General features: G+C 33.7%; 1 protein-coding gene across 1 annotated transcript; it reads left to right on the top strand.

Moving 5' to 3' along the window:
* The first annotated feature begins 3,838 nt into the window (after positions 1–3,838).
* LOC111687667 (tyrosine-protein phosphatase non-receptor type 23) lies at positions 3,839–14,388 on the top strand. Its single transcript, XM_023450125.2, has 11 exons — positions 3,839–4,091; positions 4,319–5,071; positions 6,072–7,293; positions 7,360–9,008; positions 9,692–10,315; positions 10,375–10,914; positions 10,972–11,100; positions 11,176–11,357; positions 11,417–11,604; positions 13,878–13,997; positions 14,066–14,388. Exons 1-11 carry the CDS (start codon positions 4,008–4,010, stop codon positions 14,176–14,178), a joined length of 5,604 nt encoding a protein of 1,867 aa, XP_023305893.2. The 5' UTR covers positions 3,839–4,007; the 3' UTR covers positions 14,179–14,388.
* The last annotated feature ends 3,814 nt before the right edge of the window (positions 14,389–18,202 follow it).

Raw genomic sequence — 18,202 nt, 5'->3', positions numbered from 1 at the left:
ATAGTCTAGTCTATAGTCTAGTCTATAGTCTAGTCTATAGTCTAGTCTATAGTCTAGTCTATAGTCTAGTCTATAGTCTAGTCTATAGTCTAGTCTATAGTCTAGTCTATAGTCTAGTCTATAGTCTAGTCTATAGTCTAGTCTATAGTCTAGTCTATAGTCTAGTCTATAGTCTAGTCTATAGTCTAGTCTATAGTCTAGTCTATAGTCTAGTCTATAGTCTAGTCTATAGTCTAGTCTATAGTCTAGTCTATAGTCTAGTCTATAGTCTAGTCTATAGTCTAGTCTATAGTCTAGTCTATAGTCTAGTCTATAGTCTAGTCTATAGTCTAGTCTATAGTCTAGTCTATAGTCTAGTCTATAGTCTAGTCTATAGTCTAGTCTATAGTCTAGTCTATAGTCTAGTCTATAGTCTAGTCTATAGTCTAGTCTATAGTCTAGTCTATAGTCTAGTCTATAATCTAGTCTATAGTCTAGTCTATAGTCTAGTCTATAGTCTAGTCTATAGTCTAGTCTATAGTCTAGTCTATAGTCTAGTCTATAGTCTAGTCTATAGTCTAGTCTAGTAGTCTAGTCTATAGTCTAGTCTATAGTCTAGTCTATAGTCTAGTCTATAGTCTAGTCTATAGTCTAGTCTATAGTCTAGTCTATAGTCTAGTCTATAGTCTAGTCTATAGTCTAGTCTATAGTCTAGTCTATAGTCTAGTCTATAGTCTAGTCTATAGTCTAGTCTATAGTCTAGTCTATAGTCTAGTCTATAGTCTAGTCTATAGTCCAGTCTATTGTCTAGTCTATAGTCTAGTCTATAGTCTAGTCTATAGTCTAGTCTATAGTCTAGTCTATATTCTAGTCTATAGTCTAGTCTATAGTCTAGTCTATAGTCTAGTCTATAGTCTAGTCTATAGTCTAGTCTATAGTCTAGTCTATAGTCTAGATCTATAGTCTTGTCTATAGTCTAGTCTATAGTCTAGTCTATAGTCTAGTCTATATTCTAGTCTATAGTCTAGTCTATAGTCTAGTCTATAGTCTAGTCTATAGTCTAGTCTATAGTCTAGTCTATAGTCTAGTCTATAGTCTAGTCTATAGTCTAGTCTATAGTCTAGTCTATAGTATAGGCCATAGTCTAGTCTATAGTCTAGTCTATTGTCTAGCCTATACTTTAGTCTATAGTCTAGTCTATAATCTATTCTATAGTCTAGTCTATAGTCTTGTCTATAGTCTAGTCTATAGTCTAGTCTATAGTCTAGTCTATAGTCTAGTCTATAGTCTAGTCTATAGTCTAGTCTATAGTCTAGTCAATAGTCTAGTCTATAATCTAATTTAGAGTCTAGTCTATAGTCTAGTCTATACTTTATTCTATAGTCTTGTCTATAGTGTAGACTTAAACTATATCTTAGTCATTGTCTACGAATGCTATATGGCAAGTCTTGTTAATCAAAACATTCGTTAAAATAGCTTTATGTGTAAAATAATCTAAAAATATATATATACATCAGCACTACTACATAAAATAGCTTATTGCAACCAAATATGTTGTCTAGATGCATGTGTTGTTACAAAATTTTTAGCCTCAACCCAAAAATTCTTTTAGTTTTGTTGCTTTAAAGAATTATGGCTGTTTGTTGCAGTTTGTTTTTTTTTCACAGCTTACCCCTCGACACTATTCTTTTAGATATTAAACACATATTTTTGGTCCACCAAAAACAAAGAAAAAAAAATTTAAAAAATCTAACAAAAATATATAAACAACATTCACTTAAACTCTGGTCACATTCATGCACATAAATTTAAACATACTTTTCTTTATGTGTATATGCATAGAAATGTATGAAAATATGAATATTTGAACGAAGAGTCAGTGTACATCATGTAAACTATGTATGCAAAAATACCCTGTGGTGGTGGCATTTGCTTTTTTAAGCTTTTTCGTGTTAAACATTAAAAAACTCTAAAAAAAAAACTGTAACAAGTCTTGTCTATAGTCTAGTCTATAGTCTAGTCTATAGTCTAGTCTATAGTCTAGTCTATAGTCTAGTCTATAGTCTAGTCTATAGTCTAGTCAATAGTCTAGTCTATAATCTAATTTAGAGTCTAGTCTATAGTCTAGTCTATACTTTATTCTATAGTCTTGTCTATAGTGTAGACTTAAACTATATCTTAGTCATTGTCTACGAATGCTATATGGCAAGTCTTGTTAATCAAAACATTCGTTAAAATAGCTTTATGTGTAAAATAATCTAAAAATATATATATACATCAGCACTACTACATAAAATAGCTTATTGCAACCAAATATGTTGTCTAGATGCATGTGTTGTTACAAAATTTTTAGCCTCAACCCAAAAATTCTTTTAGTTTTGTTGCTTTAAAGAATTATGGCTGTTTGTTGCAGTTTGTTTTTTTTTCACAGCTTACCCCTCGACACTATTCTTTTAGATATTAAACACATATTTTTGGTCCACCAAAAACAAAGAAAAAAAATATTAAAAAAATCTAACAAAATATATAAACAACATTCACTTAAACTCTGGTCACATTCATGCACATAAATTTAAACATACTTTTCTTTATGTGTATATGCATAGAAATGTATGAAAATATGAATATTTGAACGAAGAGTCAGTGTACATCATGTAACTATGTATGCAAAAATACCCTGTGGTGGTGGCATTTGCTTTTTTAAGCTTTTTCGTGTTAAACATTAAAAAACTCTAAAAAAAAAACTGTAACAAAAATTTTTTATTTTAAATTGTTAGGAAATGTTTACACTAACATTATTTCGTGCAGACATGACTACAACTTGTAATAAATAGTGTTTCCTTTGCGTTTTACTTATTTTGATAGGATTTGTTTTTTTGCTCGAAAAGCAAAAGAAATGTCGTATTTTGTCAATGTCATTCTCACAAAAGAATGCTGGAAAATGCGGTTTATTTATATTTTACTTTAATTTTTTGCTTTGTAACGGAAATATATGATTTTACGGTTTATGGGTTTCGTATCATTTTCATATGTCGTGACCATCACTTGAACATCTAAGCAAAATTTTGGAAGAAATTTTGATGAGTATTATTCGATTTAAGATCATTTCCAGTTCAGTTCCAGTTCAGTTGTAGTTCAGTTCTAGTTCAGTTCTAGTTCAGTTCTAGTTCAGTTCTAGTTCAGTTCTGGTTCAGTTCTAGTTCAGTTCTAGTTCAGTTCTAGTTCAGTTCTAGTTCAGTTCTTGTTCAGTTCTAGTTCAGTTCTAGTTCAGTTCTAGTTCAGTTCTAGTTCATTTCTAGTTCTAGCTTATATTTTAGTTTGCCGTCTATTTTATAGAATAGCATAGTCAATGGTCTAGTTCATTGTCTAGTGAACATCTTTATTGTAAATATAACAACAAGTTTACTAACTAAAAAATTGCTTTCCATAAATTTCCAAAAATATGATTTTTCTTTTTAAATACAATTGATAATTCCATTTGCCATCTCTGTAGTATATTGTGTTTTCATAGTCAATGGTCTAGTTCATTGTCTAGTGAACATCTTTATTGTAAATATAACAACAAGTTTACTTACTAAAAAAATGCTTTCCATAAATTTCCAAAAATATGATTTTTCTTTTTAAATACAATTGATAATTCCATTTGCCATCTCTGTAGTATATTGTGTTTTCATATTTAACGCATTAAAATATGAACGGCTATAAAACGCCGCCGTGTAACTTGTTATTAGCCGCCGTCATCATTCAATATGGTTGGCGCAGATTTAGTTTTTGCAGCTCAGTCAGAATTTTTTTTGTTTGCAAAAATTGGTGTTAAATTTTTTCTTGTAATATTGTGCATAAAAAATTAATTAATTTATATTAAACAAGCAAATAACAATAAAACGCATAAGTAAAAGTTGTAAAAATAATAAATACTAAACAAATCAATGACAAAAATAAGAAAATCTAAAGAAATAGTTTAAGCAAAAAAATTTCTAATTTGATTGCAATAGATTGACTGGTGAAATTTTTTTTGTCTACTCACAATGGAGGCAGTTCCACGACTTCATATGTTGTCTTTTCCCAACAAATCCAGTCCAGAGGGAACCTCATTTGCTGGTTTAAAGAAAGTAAGTTGTTAATCATTAAAAATTAACGAACTTATCTGCTAAAGAGAACAAAAGAAAGCAATTGGATAATTTTTTTCACTGTTCAAGAGGGAGGGGTGTCGGCGATTGTGAAAAAACTGACTCATCTGTTTTTATTATTTTTTAAGTTTGTTATTATAATTTGTTGTATTGCATCTACATGTATTTAAATAATAATGCTTTGTTCATTTTATCTGTACTTTTCACAGTATATTGCCGAATTTTATCAAGAGAATCCGGACAATTATTCCAAAGAACTTTATGCTTTAGAAACTTTACGCAATCAAGCTTTAAATACCCCTAAGGATAATTGTGCTATACTAAAGCGATATTTTTGCCAATTGGAATCGTTGCTTAATCGTTTCCCCAAGTTAAGAGACAAGAAGGTTATTTTTCAATTTACCTGGAAGGATCTATACAACTCCAAGGTTCAAGAATACAATGACATCGGCTATGAACAAGCCGCCGTATTATACAATGTAGCAGCAGCACATACACAAGCCGGTGCGGCTGTCAATCGTACCGATATAGAAGGCATGAAATTGGCTTGCACCCATTTCCAATGTGCTGCCTGGGCTTTTGGCGAGATACGTGAACGTTATATTAATATGGATGAATTTGGTGATTGTTTCACCACTGAATTGTTGGTGTTTATGCAACAGGTTTCCTTTGCCCAGGCTCAGGAATGTATACTGGAGAAATCTTTAATAGATAATCGTAAACCAAATATTGTGGCTAAAGTTACCGCACAAATAGTGGTGTATTATGGAGCGGCCTTGGCTGCTTTACTTACTGGTGGCGACGATGGCCCTGTGGCTCATGTAGTCGATTCGGCCGTTTATAAACAATGGAAGAAATATGTACGTTTTAAGATTTCCTATTTGAGTTGCATTTTATATTTATATCAAGGACAACACGCTGAGGAGCAAAGGAAAATGGGAGAGAGGGTTACTTTGTATGAGGTAAGTTTAAAGGAATGTTTTGTTTAAATGGAAATGGTTTTAAGTATTTACATTATTCTAAACTACTTCTTTTTCAGTTTTACTTTAGTTTTATTTCTAGATCAGTTCAGTTTTAACTAAGTTCAGTTCTAGTTCAGTTCTAGTGCAGTTCTAGTTCAGTTCTATTTCATATCTAGTTCTGTTCTAGGTCGGTTCTAGTTAAGTTTAAGTTAAGTTTGAGTTAAGTTCTAGTTCAGTTCTTGTTTAGTTCCTGTTAAGTTCTAGTTCATTTCTAGTTTAGTTCTAGTTCAGTTCTAGTTCAAATCTAGTTCATTTCTAGTTTAGTTCTATTTCAGGTCTATAATTCAGTTCTAGTTCAGTTCTAGTTCAGTTCTAGTTCAGTTCTAGTTCAGTTCTAGTTCAGTTCTAGTTCAGTTCTAGTTCAGTTCTAGTTCAATTCTAGTTCAGTTCTAGTTCAGTTCTAGTTCAGTTCTAGTTCAGTTCTAGTTCAGTTCTAGTTCAGTTCTAGTTCAGTTCTAGTTCAGTTCTAGTTCAGTTCTAGTTCAGTTCTAGTTCAGTTCTAGTTCAGTTCTAGTTCAGTTCTAGTTCAGTTCTAGTTCAGTCCTAGTTCAGTTCTAGTTCAGTTCTAGTTCATTTCTAGTTTAGTTCTAGTTCAGTTCTATTTCAGTTCTAGTTCAGTTCTAGGTCAGTTCAGTTCTAGTTCAGTTCTGGAACTGACCCAGTTCAGTTCCAGTTAAGTTTGAGTTAAGTTCTAGTTAAGTACGTGTTAAGTTCTTGTTTAGTTGTTGTTCAGTTCTTTTTTAGTTCTAGTTTAGTTCTAGTTTAAGTACAGTTACGGTTCAGTTCTAGTTCAGTTCCAGTTCAGTTTTTGTTCAATTCTAAAACATTTCTAATTCTATTGTATCTCAGTTCTAAGTTCTTATTTTGGACTTATTCGCTTCTCCACCAATTCGTATACAATTGGAAATAACTACAACATAATTTTCTTTACATTCTCTAGGCCGCTTGGGAAAAACTCGAAGAAGCACGTAAAGAATCCAAAGGTCTACCCGATATAAAAGAAATCAATGAATCTCTCATATTCACCGCTGATGTCGTGGAGGCAAAACGTAAAAATGCTAAAAATGAAAATGAATTCATTTATCATGAATCCGTACCCGAATTGGCAACCATAAGTGCTGTACAAGGAGCTAATCTAGTAAATGGCATAGGATTTTCTGCCACTGATCCTGAGATAGCAGGAGAAGATATATTTGCCCGACTAGTGCCAATGAAGGCGCATGAGGCTAGCTCTATGTATAGCGAGGAAAAAGCTAAACTATTGCGTAAATATGGCAATAAAATTGAGGAAAAAGATGGTGAATTAGCTAGTTTTATGAGTTCACTAACATTGGATAATCTAAATATCAATGAGGAAAAGGCTAATAAAATACCCCAAGGTATAGTGGATCGTTGTGCAGCCTTAAATGCAAATAAAACCGCCATACCAGAACTGGTACAATCCATGTCACGTTTGGCAGAGATATGTGGTGATGTAGAGGCCAATCTTAAGGAAATCTCTATGATTTTACAGCAAGAAGAAAAGGAGGAAAAAGAGTTTCAGCAATTGACCGGTGTGCAAAGAACACCCAATGCCCATATAACCGAATTAACAAGGGAATTTCAAAAATACTCCGAGGCTCATAATAGAGCAGGCGAATCTAATGATACTCTACGTAAAGCCATGGAATTGCATATTAATAATTTGAAAATCTTAGCCAAACCTTTGCAAGACATACAACAGTCTGTGCCCAAATTGAGTTCTGAACTCAATACCGCTGAAGTTTTTAAAGATGTTAAACTTATCGTTAATAAAGTTAATGAAATGAAGGCACAACGTTCTCAATTTCATGCTGATTTACGTATAGCCGTTAATGATGATGATATTACCACTAAAATTATAGCCCACGATTGTGAGGAAGATTTGCAGGCTTTATTCGATCGAGAAATGGCCAAACATGAACGTTTGACACAACTTATAGATCAAAATCTATTGGCTCAAGAGAATATTTTAAAAGCTTTAACAGAATCTTATGCTAAGGCAGCACCTGTTTTGAAAACCTTGGCAGATGTTAAAAACAAACGTGAGGGGTTCTTTGCCTCTTTAGCAGCCTCCTATGATGTGTATGAAGATTTGTTGGCCAAATCAGCCAAAGGTTTGGAGTTCTATAATAAATTATCAGGTGAGTTTAGAAATTAAAATTTAATCATTCAATTAGTTTTTCTTAAAATATCTTATCTCTTTCCAGGCAATGTACAAAAACTTTTATCACGCTGCAAATCTGCAAGAGATGTTCAATCCGAAGAACGTCAGCAACGTTTGAAAAGTGTTACACACAAACCATATGCTTCTCCTATACCCCAAGCATCATTATCTACTGATTCCTATCAGCTTAATAATACCACACCCTTATCCAATCCATCCACAGCAGCCACCACCACCACCTCCACTACACCAAAATTACGTGATTACTTGAATGCCAAAAAGGCAGCTAAAGAGAAAAATCTTAACACAATGCCGGCAAATGCAAATACGCCAAACTATAATGCAGCAAATCCTCAACAATACATACCACCTGTAAGACCCAATCCTTTGGGCTCTGAGAATCCTACACAGGCGGTTTGCTCGGGTGGTAGTTCTTATTATCCTCCAACAAGTGGCACTTTACCACCAACGGTGGGACCCAATGAACCACCACCACCTTATACACAATATTATGATACCACTGGAGCAGGCTATACCAATCCCATGTTTTTGCAGTATCAACAGAATATAGCGCCACCGGCTTATAAGCCTCAAGCCTCTCCAAACTCACAATTCACAGCTTTAAATGCCAACATGGCCAATATGAATCTGCAACAGCAGCCACAGCAAAATTCTAACAATACTACAAATCCCCTAACAGGAGTAACCAATACCGGGAATTACCCTCAAATGTCTTACAATTCGTTGTCTAATAATCCTCAAAATCCTTTAGTTTATCAAGGCAACAATCAGAATTATCTAGCAAATCAAACGACATACCCGAACAACCAGCAAACGTACCTTAATCAAAATCCTCTCAACAACAACAATACTACATCTTCGCCATATTCAACTACTAATCCTTCAACATCCAATATCACCAATAATTCTCTGTACGCTACACAGTCAACGGTTTCAAATACTTCACAAATGTATACACCATCACCACCGGTTGTTACAACAGCTGCTGCCACCACCTATACACCGCAGCCCTATTTCTATGGTACCAATACACCAGCAAGCAATAATTTAAATCCAACTTATCAGCAGAGTTCTCAACAGAATAACTATCAAACTCCTCCCACAAGTGTACCTACAAATCAACCTTTATATGTGGCCACCAATCAAACTGGTTTACCTTCTTCAACTACACTTTTGCAATCAACTGTTCAAAATGTGGTACCTCCCAGCATGCAGGCTCCCTTTGTTGTTAATCATCTACCAAATACACAAACAGCAACAGCTACTGCTGGCCCCACAAACTTGCAACAGACTCCTCAGCTTCAAAATCCTTTACAAGTGGTAGGCTCTAGTGCCACAATGTATCCGACTGCTGCTGTACCAGTCCAATCTTCTTCAACTTCTACTGCTTTAACTTCTACTGCTTTAACTTCTAATGCTGTTACATCTTCTACTACAACTAATACCGCTCCATTTGGTTCATTGTCATCATCACACACTACTATGCATCCTGGTTATAGTTTTAATCCTCAAACAGGCAATTTTAACTATAATAGCGGTTATCAGCAAACAAATCCAGCTAATCAACAGTTTTATGGTCAATATACTACTGGAGCGGCAGCTGTCAATACCCAAGTTGGTACTACGGATTCACAGAGTGCTGGAAAAATTAATGTGGCCACTGGATTCGATGTAAGTATATATCGTAAAAAATGATAGTTTTAAAAAGGAAACAGATAAATTTTCCTGTTAAAGGACATAAATCGCATCAGGAAACTATCTATCTATCTATCTATCTATCTATCTATCTATCTATCTATCTATCTATCTATCTACCTATCTATCTATCTATCTATCTATCTATCTATCTATCTATCTATCTACCTATTTATCTATCTATCTATCTATCTATCTATCTATCTATCTATCTATCTATCTATCTATCTATCTATCTATCTATCTATTATCTATCTATTATCTATCTATCTATCTATCTATCTATCTATCTATCTATCTATCTATCTATCTATCTATCTATCTATCTATCTATCTATATATCTATCTATCTATCTTTCTATCTATCTATCTATCTATCTATCTATCTATCTATCTATCTATCTATCTATCTATCTATCTATCTATCTATTTATCTATCTATCTATCTATCTATCTATCTATCTATCTTTCCATCTATCTATCTATCTCTCTATCTATCTATCTATCTATATCTATCTATCTATCTATCTATCTATCTATCTATCTATCTATCTATCTATCTATCTATCTTTTCATCTATCTATCTATATATCTATCACACATTTCTCTATAAATAAAAATTCCATTAATTACGATTCTAATCAATTTCCCACTTCCAGTCTCCCATCGTTTCTCACACCAAGCCCACACCAATTGCCACACTAAAACCAGAAGCAAAACCATCAACTAACCCAGCTGATAACATGAATTATTACAATGCTCCCTATGGTTATCAAACTAATGGTAACACCCCACCAATAGCACCCATACAAACTGGCCAAATTGCTACAGGTACACCACGACCTGCCACGCCCCAACAAACAACTTACCAGCAGCAACAAACTAACATTTATATGCAAAGTGGTACGGGAACTACAGCCAATACAAAAACTACAAAAAGTGGTAATATTTATGCTACCAGCAGTCAACAGTCTCCAATGACTCCAGCATTACAGCAACAACAGCAGCCACCAGCAGCAAAAGCTCCAGATATAAAACCGACAGCTCCTACAGCCCCCAAGCCAGTGATTAATACGAAGAAATCTTCAAATATTGATTTGTTAAGTGATATAGATTTTTCGGGTGTAGCAGCAGTACCACCACCTATATTACCACAACCAGTGTTAAAACCTCAGGTGGTAAGTAGCCCCCCGGCCAGTCAGGTGGCAGCACCCACTACACCCAAGAAAAGCGAACAAAAAGAAGAAACTCAACAAAAAGATGAAAAAACTAAACAAGTAGAGGTAGATTTTTTGGTTTTTCTTTCTTTTAGAGAATTTGTCTAAAAGAAATTTATTTTTAGGACTACATAAACTCTACAGTGGATGACCAACTCTCACCTTTGACCGAAACTTTGCCGGTCGCACCTTTACAACAACTAACTTCTCCCGTGGATTCGCCAGCAATACGCAAAGCCAGTTTTGATAATTTATCCAATTGTTCTGACATTTCCTCTTTAGATAATTTCGATTGGGATTCAGTTTCCATGCGCAGTGATAAGCCTGCGAATAATGATCAAAAACATTCCGGTTCTACATTCCAACTTAAACCCTTAGATCCCTTTAATGATGACAAAACACTCAAATACTTCCACAAGGAGGTAGAGCGTTTTGAAAAATTCATTGAGTCGCTAAATGTTAAAATGCTTAATGGTCATACACCTTTATCGACAAAATGGAAAGAATTACAAGATCTTTTAGGCAAAGAAGCACCCACTAGAACCACTTCTATAGCAAAATTATTTCCCGAGAAAAATAGATCTTTAGATTGTTTGCCCTATGATCATGCCCGAGTTAAATTGGATAAAGAAACGGACGATTATATAAATGCAGCATTTGTTAAGGTAAAGGAAATCTTAAGAAATGTATAAGGTTTATGAATACAATTGTTTTACTTTTAGAATCTAAGTACTGGTTGTCCAAATTTCATAATAGCCCAGACGCCACAACAGAATACGATTAACGATTTTTGGTCTATGATTTGGTCACAAAAAGCACGAACTATACTCTCGCTACATACACCAAATGAGGTAAGGAAACTTGATATTAACACTTTATTAAGAACAAAATAAGATTAACTTGTTGTTAAATTATTCTATTGCCAGATGCTTGATCCCTTTTGGCCTCAGTCGTTGGACAAAGAATCCAATTTTGATGATTTCACGGTTAAATGTATTAAAATAATACAACTATCGCATTGCGTAGAATATCAATTGAAGCTTTCCATGTTGGGTGCTGATGCCATTATCGAATTATCAGTATTGCAAATAAAAACATGGACTAAAAGGTATGGAGACATATGTCTAATATTAAACACCCCGTTTAAACCTCTAATCCTTTTTACAGCACTCCTCCCTTAGTCGTGGGTATAGCACGCAATGCTTTACAGGCTCATCAGCAACGTTGTCTCGATTTTAATACACCTTCTTCTCCTCTGGTTTTGAACTGCTTAACCGGTTCTGAAAGATCGGAAATAGTGGCCATTGGCATAAGTGCCATTTTGGCTACACAAAATAAACGACCAGTTTTAATCAGTATGTTTTTCTTTTTCTTTACAGCTATATAATGTTTGGAATGATAGATAGTGAACTAAGAAGAAACATAGATCTTGACGCAATCTTTAGAAATTTTCAGTGACAAGAATTTCTAGCAAAGATGCAAATTCAATGAAAATTTCGCCATCTTTCCAGACATCACAATAGCTAGGCCTGGTGTGATTAACTACGCAACTTGGAGAGCAGTAGTTTCTCTCGCCTCAGACCACTTACCCATAATCGTTTGTCTGCATCGAAACAACTTTATCGTCTCTGAACGCCAACTCTACATAAACCAAAAGAAAGCAGACAGGCTCGGTTTCAGAAAATTCACTGATCGCATCTTCAATGATCTTCGAGCTCCTAGCAACGTACATTAAGCAGAGAGCAAGTTCATCGCAGCAGCAGCGAAGAGATGTATTATATATTATCTGAGTGGCCGTCAGTCGTTCGTTCAGTTTAGAGACAAATGTTTCAAAACCCTTAAAGTTAACAAGGTATACCACAGGGCGTCATCCTATCCCCGTCTATTGTTTAACTTTTACCTCTCTAAACTCCCAACACCTCCACAAGGTGTACAAGTTATATCTTATGCAGACGACTGTAACATTATGGCGACGGGCTAAAACCTCGATGAACTTAGCGATCGAGTGAATGGAGTAATACACAACTTCTTTACTGGACGTAACTTAAAACTATCACCAGCGATGTTTTCAGCTACACTTTTCACCACCTCGTAGTCGATGGAAACCAAATACCGACTGTAAACCACCCAAAGATTTTAGGAATCACATTTGACAGCCTGTTTACTTCCTCAGCTCATGCTACTGCAATTACGCACATTACGAAGTTGAAACAAGGTCCTCAAAGCGCTAGACGTCAGCACTTGGGAAATGGACAAAGAAACCTAGTTATTTATGCTGCTCCAGTGTGATCTCCTTCGCTGGAAAAATATTCAAAGCTGCCAAAATGCTGTCCTACGGGCTGCATATAACCTCAGAGCCTTACCTACACGAGGAAACGAAGGTCCTCCCAGTCAAGGAACATAATGTCATGCTAATTAAACGATTCCTCCTGGGATTTCGTGTATACGAGGAGAGCGTGCGAAGGTATGTGCAGGATATTGGAATTCGTATACAGCAGCTTTGAACGACATTAATAGAGAAGCCATCAATACCGCGGTTTCCTGTTACTGCATAGATGTCTTTCTTGGTTTGTCGCCCGCCGCTCATAGTAGTAATAGAGAAAAACCTGCCGCGGAAAACAAGTCTTACTTTGGCACAACTGAGATCGGGATGGAACAACAGGCTAAACGCCAACAGGTCAATTTCTTGGCTTGGACAGGTCTTGCATAGACCGTGCTGTCCCAATATAAGCCCAGCATGTGGATATTCATCTGTCCAGCCTACCCTACTTCACTTAGACCAATGGATTTATGGACTAAGCCAATTTCTTGGCTTGGACCTCCGGATTAAAAATTGTATAGTTAAAGCTGCTAAAACAACAACGTGGGATGTTAAGAAGGTCATCAGGGTTGCGAAATTGAGGAAAGATATTGGCCTGGACGTTACATCGATGTTGATGTTAAAGTATTGGAATGAATTGTCGATATTAATCTTTATAATACCTGGATTAATCCCTTACAAAATCTATCGCCAATTGTCTTGAGACACTTTAGACATTACCCAGTCTTAGGCAGTTTCTCAATGTGATGTTATTTCGCCTTAAACGTCTATATCTCGATATGGTAAGAACAAGTTTACAAGGGTCATGAGAGATGTAAGATCATCGAAAGATGTTGGCCTGGATAGTATATCCATGTTTATGTTAAAATCTTTGGTTGAGCCGGTTGTAGAGTATCTTACTAAAATCTTCAATTTGCCGAAATCAATCGTAATATTACTCAAGGTCTGGAAAATTGTTTGAGTTGTTTCCTCTCAGCCAGAAGAAACATTTGAGACATTACTCAGCTGTAAAAACATTCCCAAGGTGAAGTTCTTTTCTCCGAACCTGTTTAATATCTAAATGTCTAAACTGTCATATGCTTTTATATACAACTAGCGAGGCTACAAAGGACATGAGAGAGACAAAATCTGTGAAAATCTTATGGCCCAGGCGATAAAAACATTCGTATAGACCTATTGGCCAATATAGCTGCTAAACTCCTTATTAAAGAGAAACAGAACAAAAGAACTACATCAACTCTTCGTTCACTATCAATCATTCCAAGTTTTCCAACTTAAATAATTATAAACATTTTTCTTTTCGTATAGATGTCATAGATGTTTGGTTACGCATTTGTAGTCAACGTCAAAAGGCCTTGCGTGATGTGGAAACTTTGGAGCAATCTTTACAAATTGTTCTAAATCATGCTCATGATGTTTTAAATAAAAGTAAGTAAATTTTTTCAATTTTTATTTTTGAAAGTAGTTAGAACTGATTTATTGTTAAACTAAAACAGGAGGCATAATGACTTCGTATCAAATGAAAATTGCTCCCCAAGTAACCGCCCAAGAGAAACAAGCCACTAAAGATCCTCTCAATGAATTGGATGCTTTATGGAAATTAAAATGATAATACCAACTCCATAAGCTATATATATATAGAACGACAAAATTATGGATCTTTTTTATCTTATATATACACAAATATTCCACTATTTATATACTATAGAGAGGACTGAAAGAAAAAATTTGACTAATTTTTATTTTCTAAACAAAATCCTTAATAACAAAAACGCCTTTAAAAAAGGCTCTTTTCCTTCATTTCTTTTTTGCTCTCAAATTAATACAATTGTTATACTATCATCTCTATATATATTTAAAAATATTTAATAATCGTATTCATATTAAACATAAGTTTAAATTTCAAATTTGTTTAACAAGGATAAAAGAAAGTATTACAAAACAACAACAAAAACAAAATTCTAAATAATATTTGATCAAAATCCTATTTATTTATATGGCAAGAGAAAAACAAGACGAATCGAAAGAAATTATTAATAACATATACAAATATTGAATATTTGAAAGAAAGTTTAAAATTATTTATAGTAAATATATAATATTTAATATGAAACACAATTAAATATACTTGCTACACATTTATTATTGGACAAGCACATACATACATACATAACACGCATATACATACATAAATAAAACAAAATATTATGGAAAATATTGAAAAAAAAAGTTCAGTAAGTGAATTTTGTTTAAAAGTGATTGGAAATGAAAAGAAAAAATGGTTCAGAGTAAATATAAATAAAAAGAAAAAATAATAAAATTTATTATATACATATATCATGTGTGTGGAATTTTCCATACATTTTGCTATAGAAATAAGAATAAATATCAATTGCACAATGGGCTCAATCAATTTATCTATCAACTTATATAATTCTGTCTGTCTCTCAACCCATCTATCTATCTATTTATCTATCTATATATCTATATATCTATCTATCTATCCATCCATCTATTTTTCTTTCTATCCGTCCGTCTATCTATCTATCCATCTATTTATCTATCTATCCGTTTATCTATCTATCTATATATCTCTCTCTCTATCTATATATCTCTATCTCTCTCTATCTATCTATCTATCTATCTGTCTATCTAGCTATATACATATCTATCATCTATCTATCTATCCATCTACATATCTATCTACTTACCTATCTATCTATATATATATATCTATCTATCTATCTATCTATCTGTCTATCTATCTATCTATCTATCTACCTATCTATCTATCTATCTATCTATCTATCTATCTATCTATCTATCTATCTGTCTATCTATCTATCTACCTATCTATCTGTCTATCTATATTTCTATCTATCTATCAATTTATCTATCTGTCTATATTTATCTATCTCTCTCTATCTATACATCTATCTATCCATCTACATATCTATCTATCCGTTTATCTACCTATCCATCTATCTATCTATTAATCTCCTATATATCTATCGATCTATCTATTTGTCTCATTTAACTTGGAATGCTAAACATTTTATTATCGTTTTTTTATTACATTTTTAATTACCTTTAAAAAACTTTTACCGCGTAGTATTTCCATATCAGACTTTGACTTCTGGCATTTACAAATCTTAACAGATTTCTAAAGCATATTTCAGACAAAAAAAGATTAATAGCTTTTTATCAACTTTACCCCACTTGTTGCTAAAATTACCTAAACAATTTTAAATAAACAAAAAATTTTGTTTTCAACATTTTATTTAAAAATTTTGTTGGTTTGTTTTGTTGTTGTCTTTATTTGAAATAATTTGTCTAATATTTTTTTTGCCTCCGTACTCTACGTTTGTGAACAAAATCCAAAATAAAAGAGAATTTCTTTAAAAAAAAAAAAATGATTTATTTGATTTTCTTAAATTTTCTTCATAAATTTAATTATAACGCATTTTGTTGTTGAAATTTTGATTAAATGTTTGAAATATCGAACAAACATTTTGTTCAGTTGTTGTTTTTTACCCCTTACCATAGTAATACGCACATTTTTTGTGGTTTTACTCAGAATTTTTTTCATAATTAATAATAATTAATGATCTTGAAATTAATCAGAGTCTTCTAAAATTTGTCAAGATCAATTATTGCATTCATTTATTTAAGTTTATAGTCTCTGTCTAGATTAGAATAGAGATTATCAACTCTAGTCTCTGTCTAGACTAGAATAGAAGTGATCAACTCTAGTCTCTGTCTAGACTAGAATAGAGTTGATCAACTCTAGTCTCTGTCTAGACTAGAATAGAGTTGATCAACTCTAGTCTCTGTCTAGACTAGAATAGAGTTGATCAACTCTAGTCTCTCCTTGTTTACACTAGAATAGAGTTGATCGTCTCTGTCTAGACTAAAATAAAATTGATCAACTCTAGTATATGTCCAGACTATTGTTGATCAACTCTAGTCTCTGTCTAGACTAAAATAAAGTTGATCAACTCTAGTATCCGTCTAGACTATTGTTGATCAACTCTACTCTCTGTCTAGACTAGAATAGAGTTGATCAACTATAATCTCTATCTAGAATAGAATAGAGTTGATCAACTCTTGTCTCTGTCTAAACTAGAATAGAGTTGATCAACTCTAGTCTCTGTCTTGACTAGAATAGAGTTGATCAACTGTAGTCTCTGTCTAGAATAGAATAGAGTTGATCAACTATAGTCTCTGTCTAGAATAGAATAAAGTTGGTCAACTCTAGTCTCTGTCTAGACTAAAATAGACTTGATCAACTCTAGTCTCTGTCTAGACTAGAATAGAATAGTCTCTGTCTAGACTAGAATAGAGTTGATCAACTCTAGTCTCTCCTTGTTTAGACTAGAATAGAGTTGATCAACTCTAGTCTCTGTCTAGACTAAAATAAAGTTTATCAACTCTAGTATCTGTCTAGACTATTGTTGATCAACTCTAGTCTCTGTCTAGACTAAAATAAAGTTGATCAACTCTAGTATCTGTCTGGACTATTGTTGATCAACTCTAGTCTCTGTCTAGACTAGAATAGAGTTGATCAACTCTAGTCTCTGTCTAGACTAGAATAGAGTCTCTGTCTAGACTAGAATAGAGTCTCTGTCTAGGATAGAATAGAGTTGATCAACTCTAGTCTCTGTCTAGACTAAAATAGAGTTGATCAACTATAGTCTCTGTCTAGAATAGAACAGAGTTCATCAACTCTTGTCTCTGTCTAGACTAGAATATAGTTGATCAACTCTAGTCTCTGTCTAGACTAGAATAGAATTTATCCACTCTAGTCTCTATCTAAACTAGAATAGAGTTGATCAGCTCTTGTCTCTGTCTAGACTAGAATAGAGTTGATCAGCTCTTGTCTCTGTCTAGACTAGAATAGAGTTGATCAACTCTAGTATCTGTCTAGACTAGAATAGAGTTGATCAACTCTAGTCTCCGTCTAGACTAGAATAGAGTTGATCAACTCTTGTCTCTGTCTAGACTAGAATAGAGTTGATCAACTCTAGTCTCTGTCTAGACTAGAATAGAGTTGATCAACTCTAGTCTCTGTCTAGACTAGAATAGAGTTGATCAACTCTAGTCTCTGTCTAGACTAGAATAGAGTTGATCAACTCTAGTCTCTGTCTAGACTAGAATAGAGTTGATCAACTCTAGTCTCTGTCTAGACTACAATAGAGTTGATCAACTCTAGTCCCTGTCTAGACTACAATAGAGTTGATCAACTCTAGTCTCTGTCTAGACTACAATAGAGTTGATCAACTCTAGTCTCTGTCTAGACTACAATAGAGTTGATCAACTCTAGTCTCTGTCTAGATTTTAGTAAAGTTGATCATCTTTGGTCTCCGTCAATTCTACAGTAGAGATGATCTTCAGTCCTTTGTCATCGATTATAAAGGTTCAGCACACTTCAGTTTATATTAACTAAACTCCGGCTTTTATGGTGAGGGGTATTTCAAATTCGTCTTAGCCGAATATTTATTGTTAATTCTTCAATAAGTTATCTTACAATTATGAAAAATAATAATAATTAATTAGCACACCAATGTTATTTGTTTGTTTATCATCATATCGCCATCTTTTTTTACACATAAAAAAGCAGTCTAATTGAAAAC

Source organism: Lucilia cuprina, chromosome 5 (genome assembly GCF_022045245.1).
Source record: "Lucilia cuprina isolate Lc7/37 chromosome 5, ASM2204524v1, whole genome shotgun sequence".
Lineage (NCBI taxonomy): Eukaryota > Metazoa > Arthropoda > Insecta > Diptera > Calliphoridae > Lucilia > Lucilia cuprina.
The sequence above is the reverse complement of the archived record's forward strand: the minus strand, read 5'-3'. Positions and strand labels throughout refer to the sequence as shown.

Coding starts and splice junctions, on each gene's coding strand:
- LOC111687667 (XM_023450125.2), top strand. CDS start 4,008: ATGGAGGCAGTTCCACGACTTCATATGTTGTCTTTTCCCAACAAATCC. Junction 9,009..9,691: donor ATGTGGCCACTGGATTCGAT/GTAAGTATATAT, acceptor TCCCACTTCCAG/TCTCCCATCGTTTCTCACAC. Junction 11,605..13,877: donor TAAACGACCAGTTTTAATCA/GTATGTTTTTCT, acceptor CTTTTCGTATAG/ATGTCATAGATGTTTGGTTA.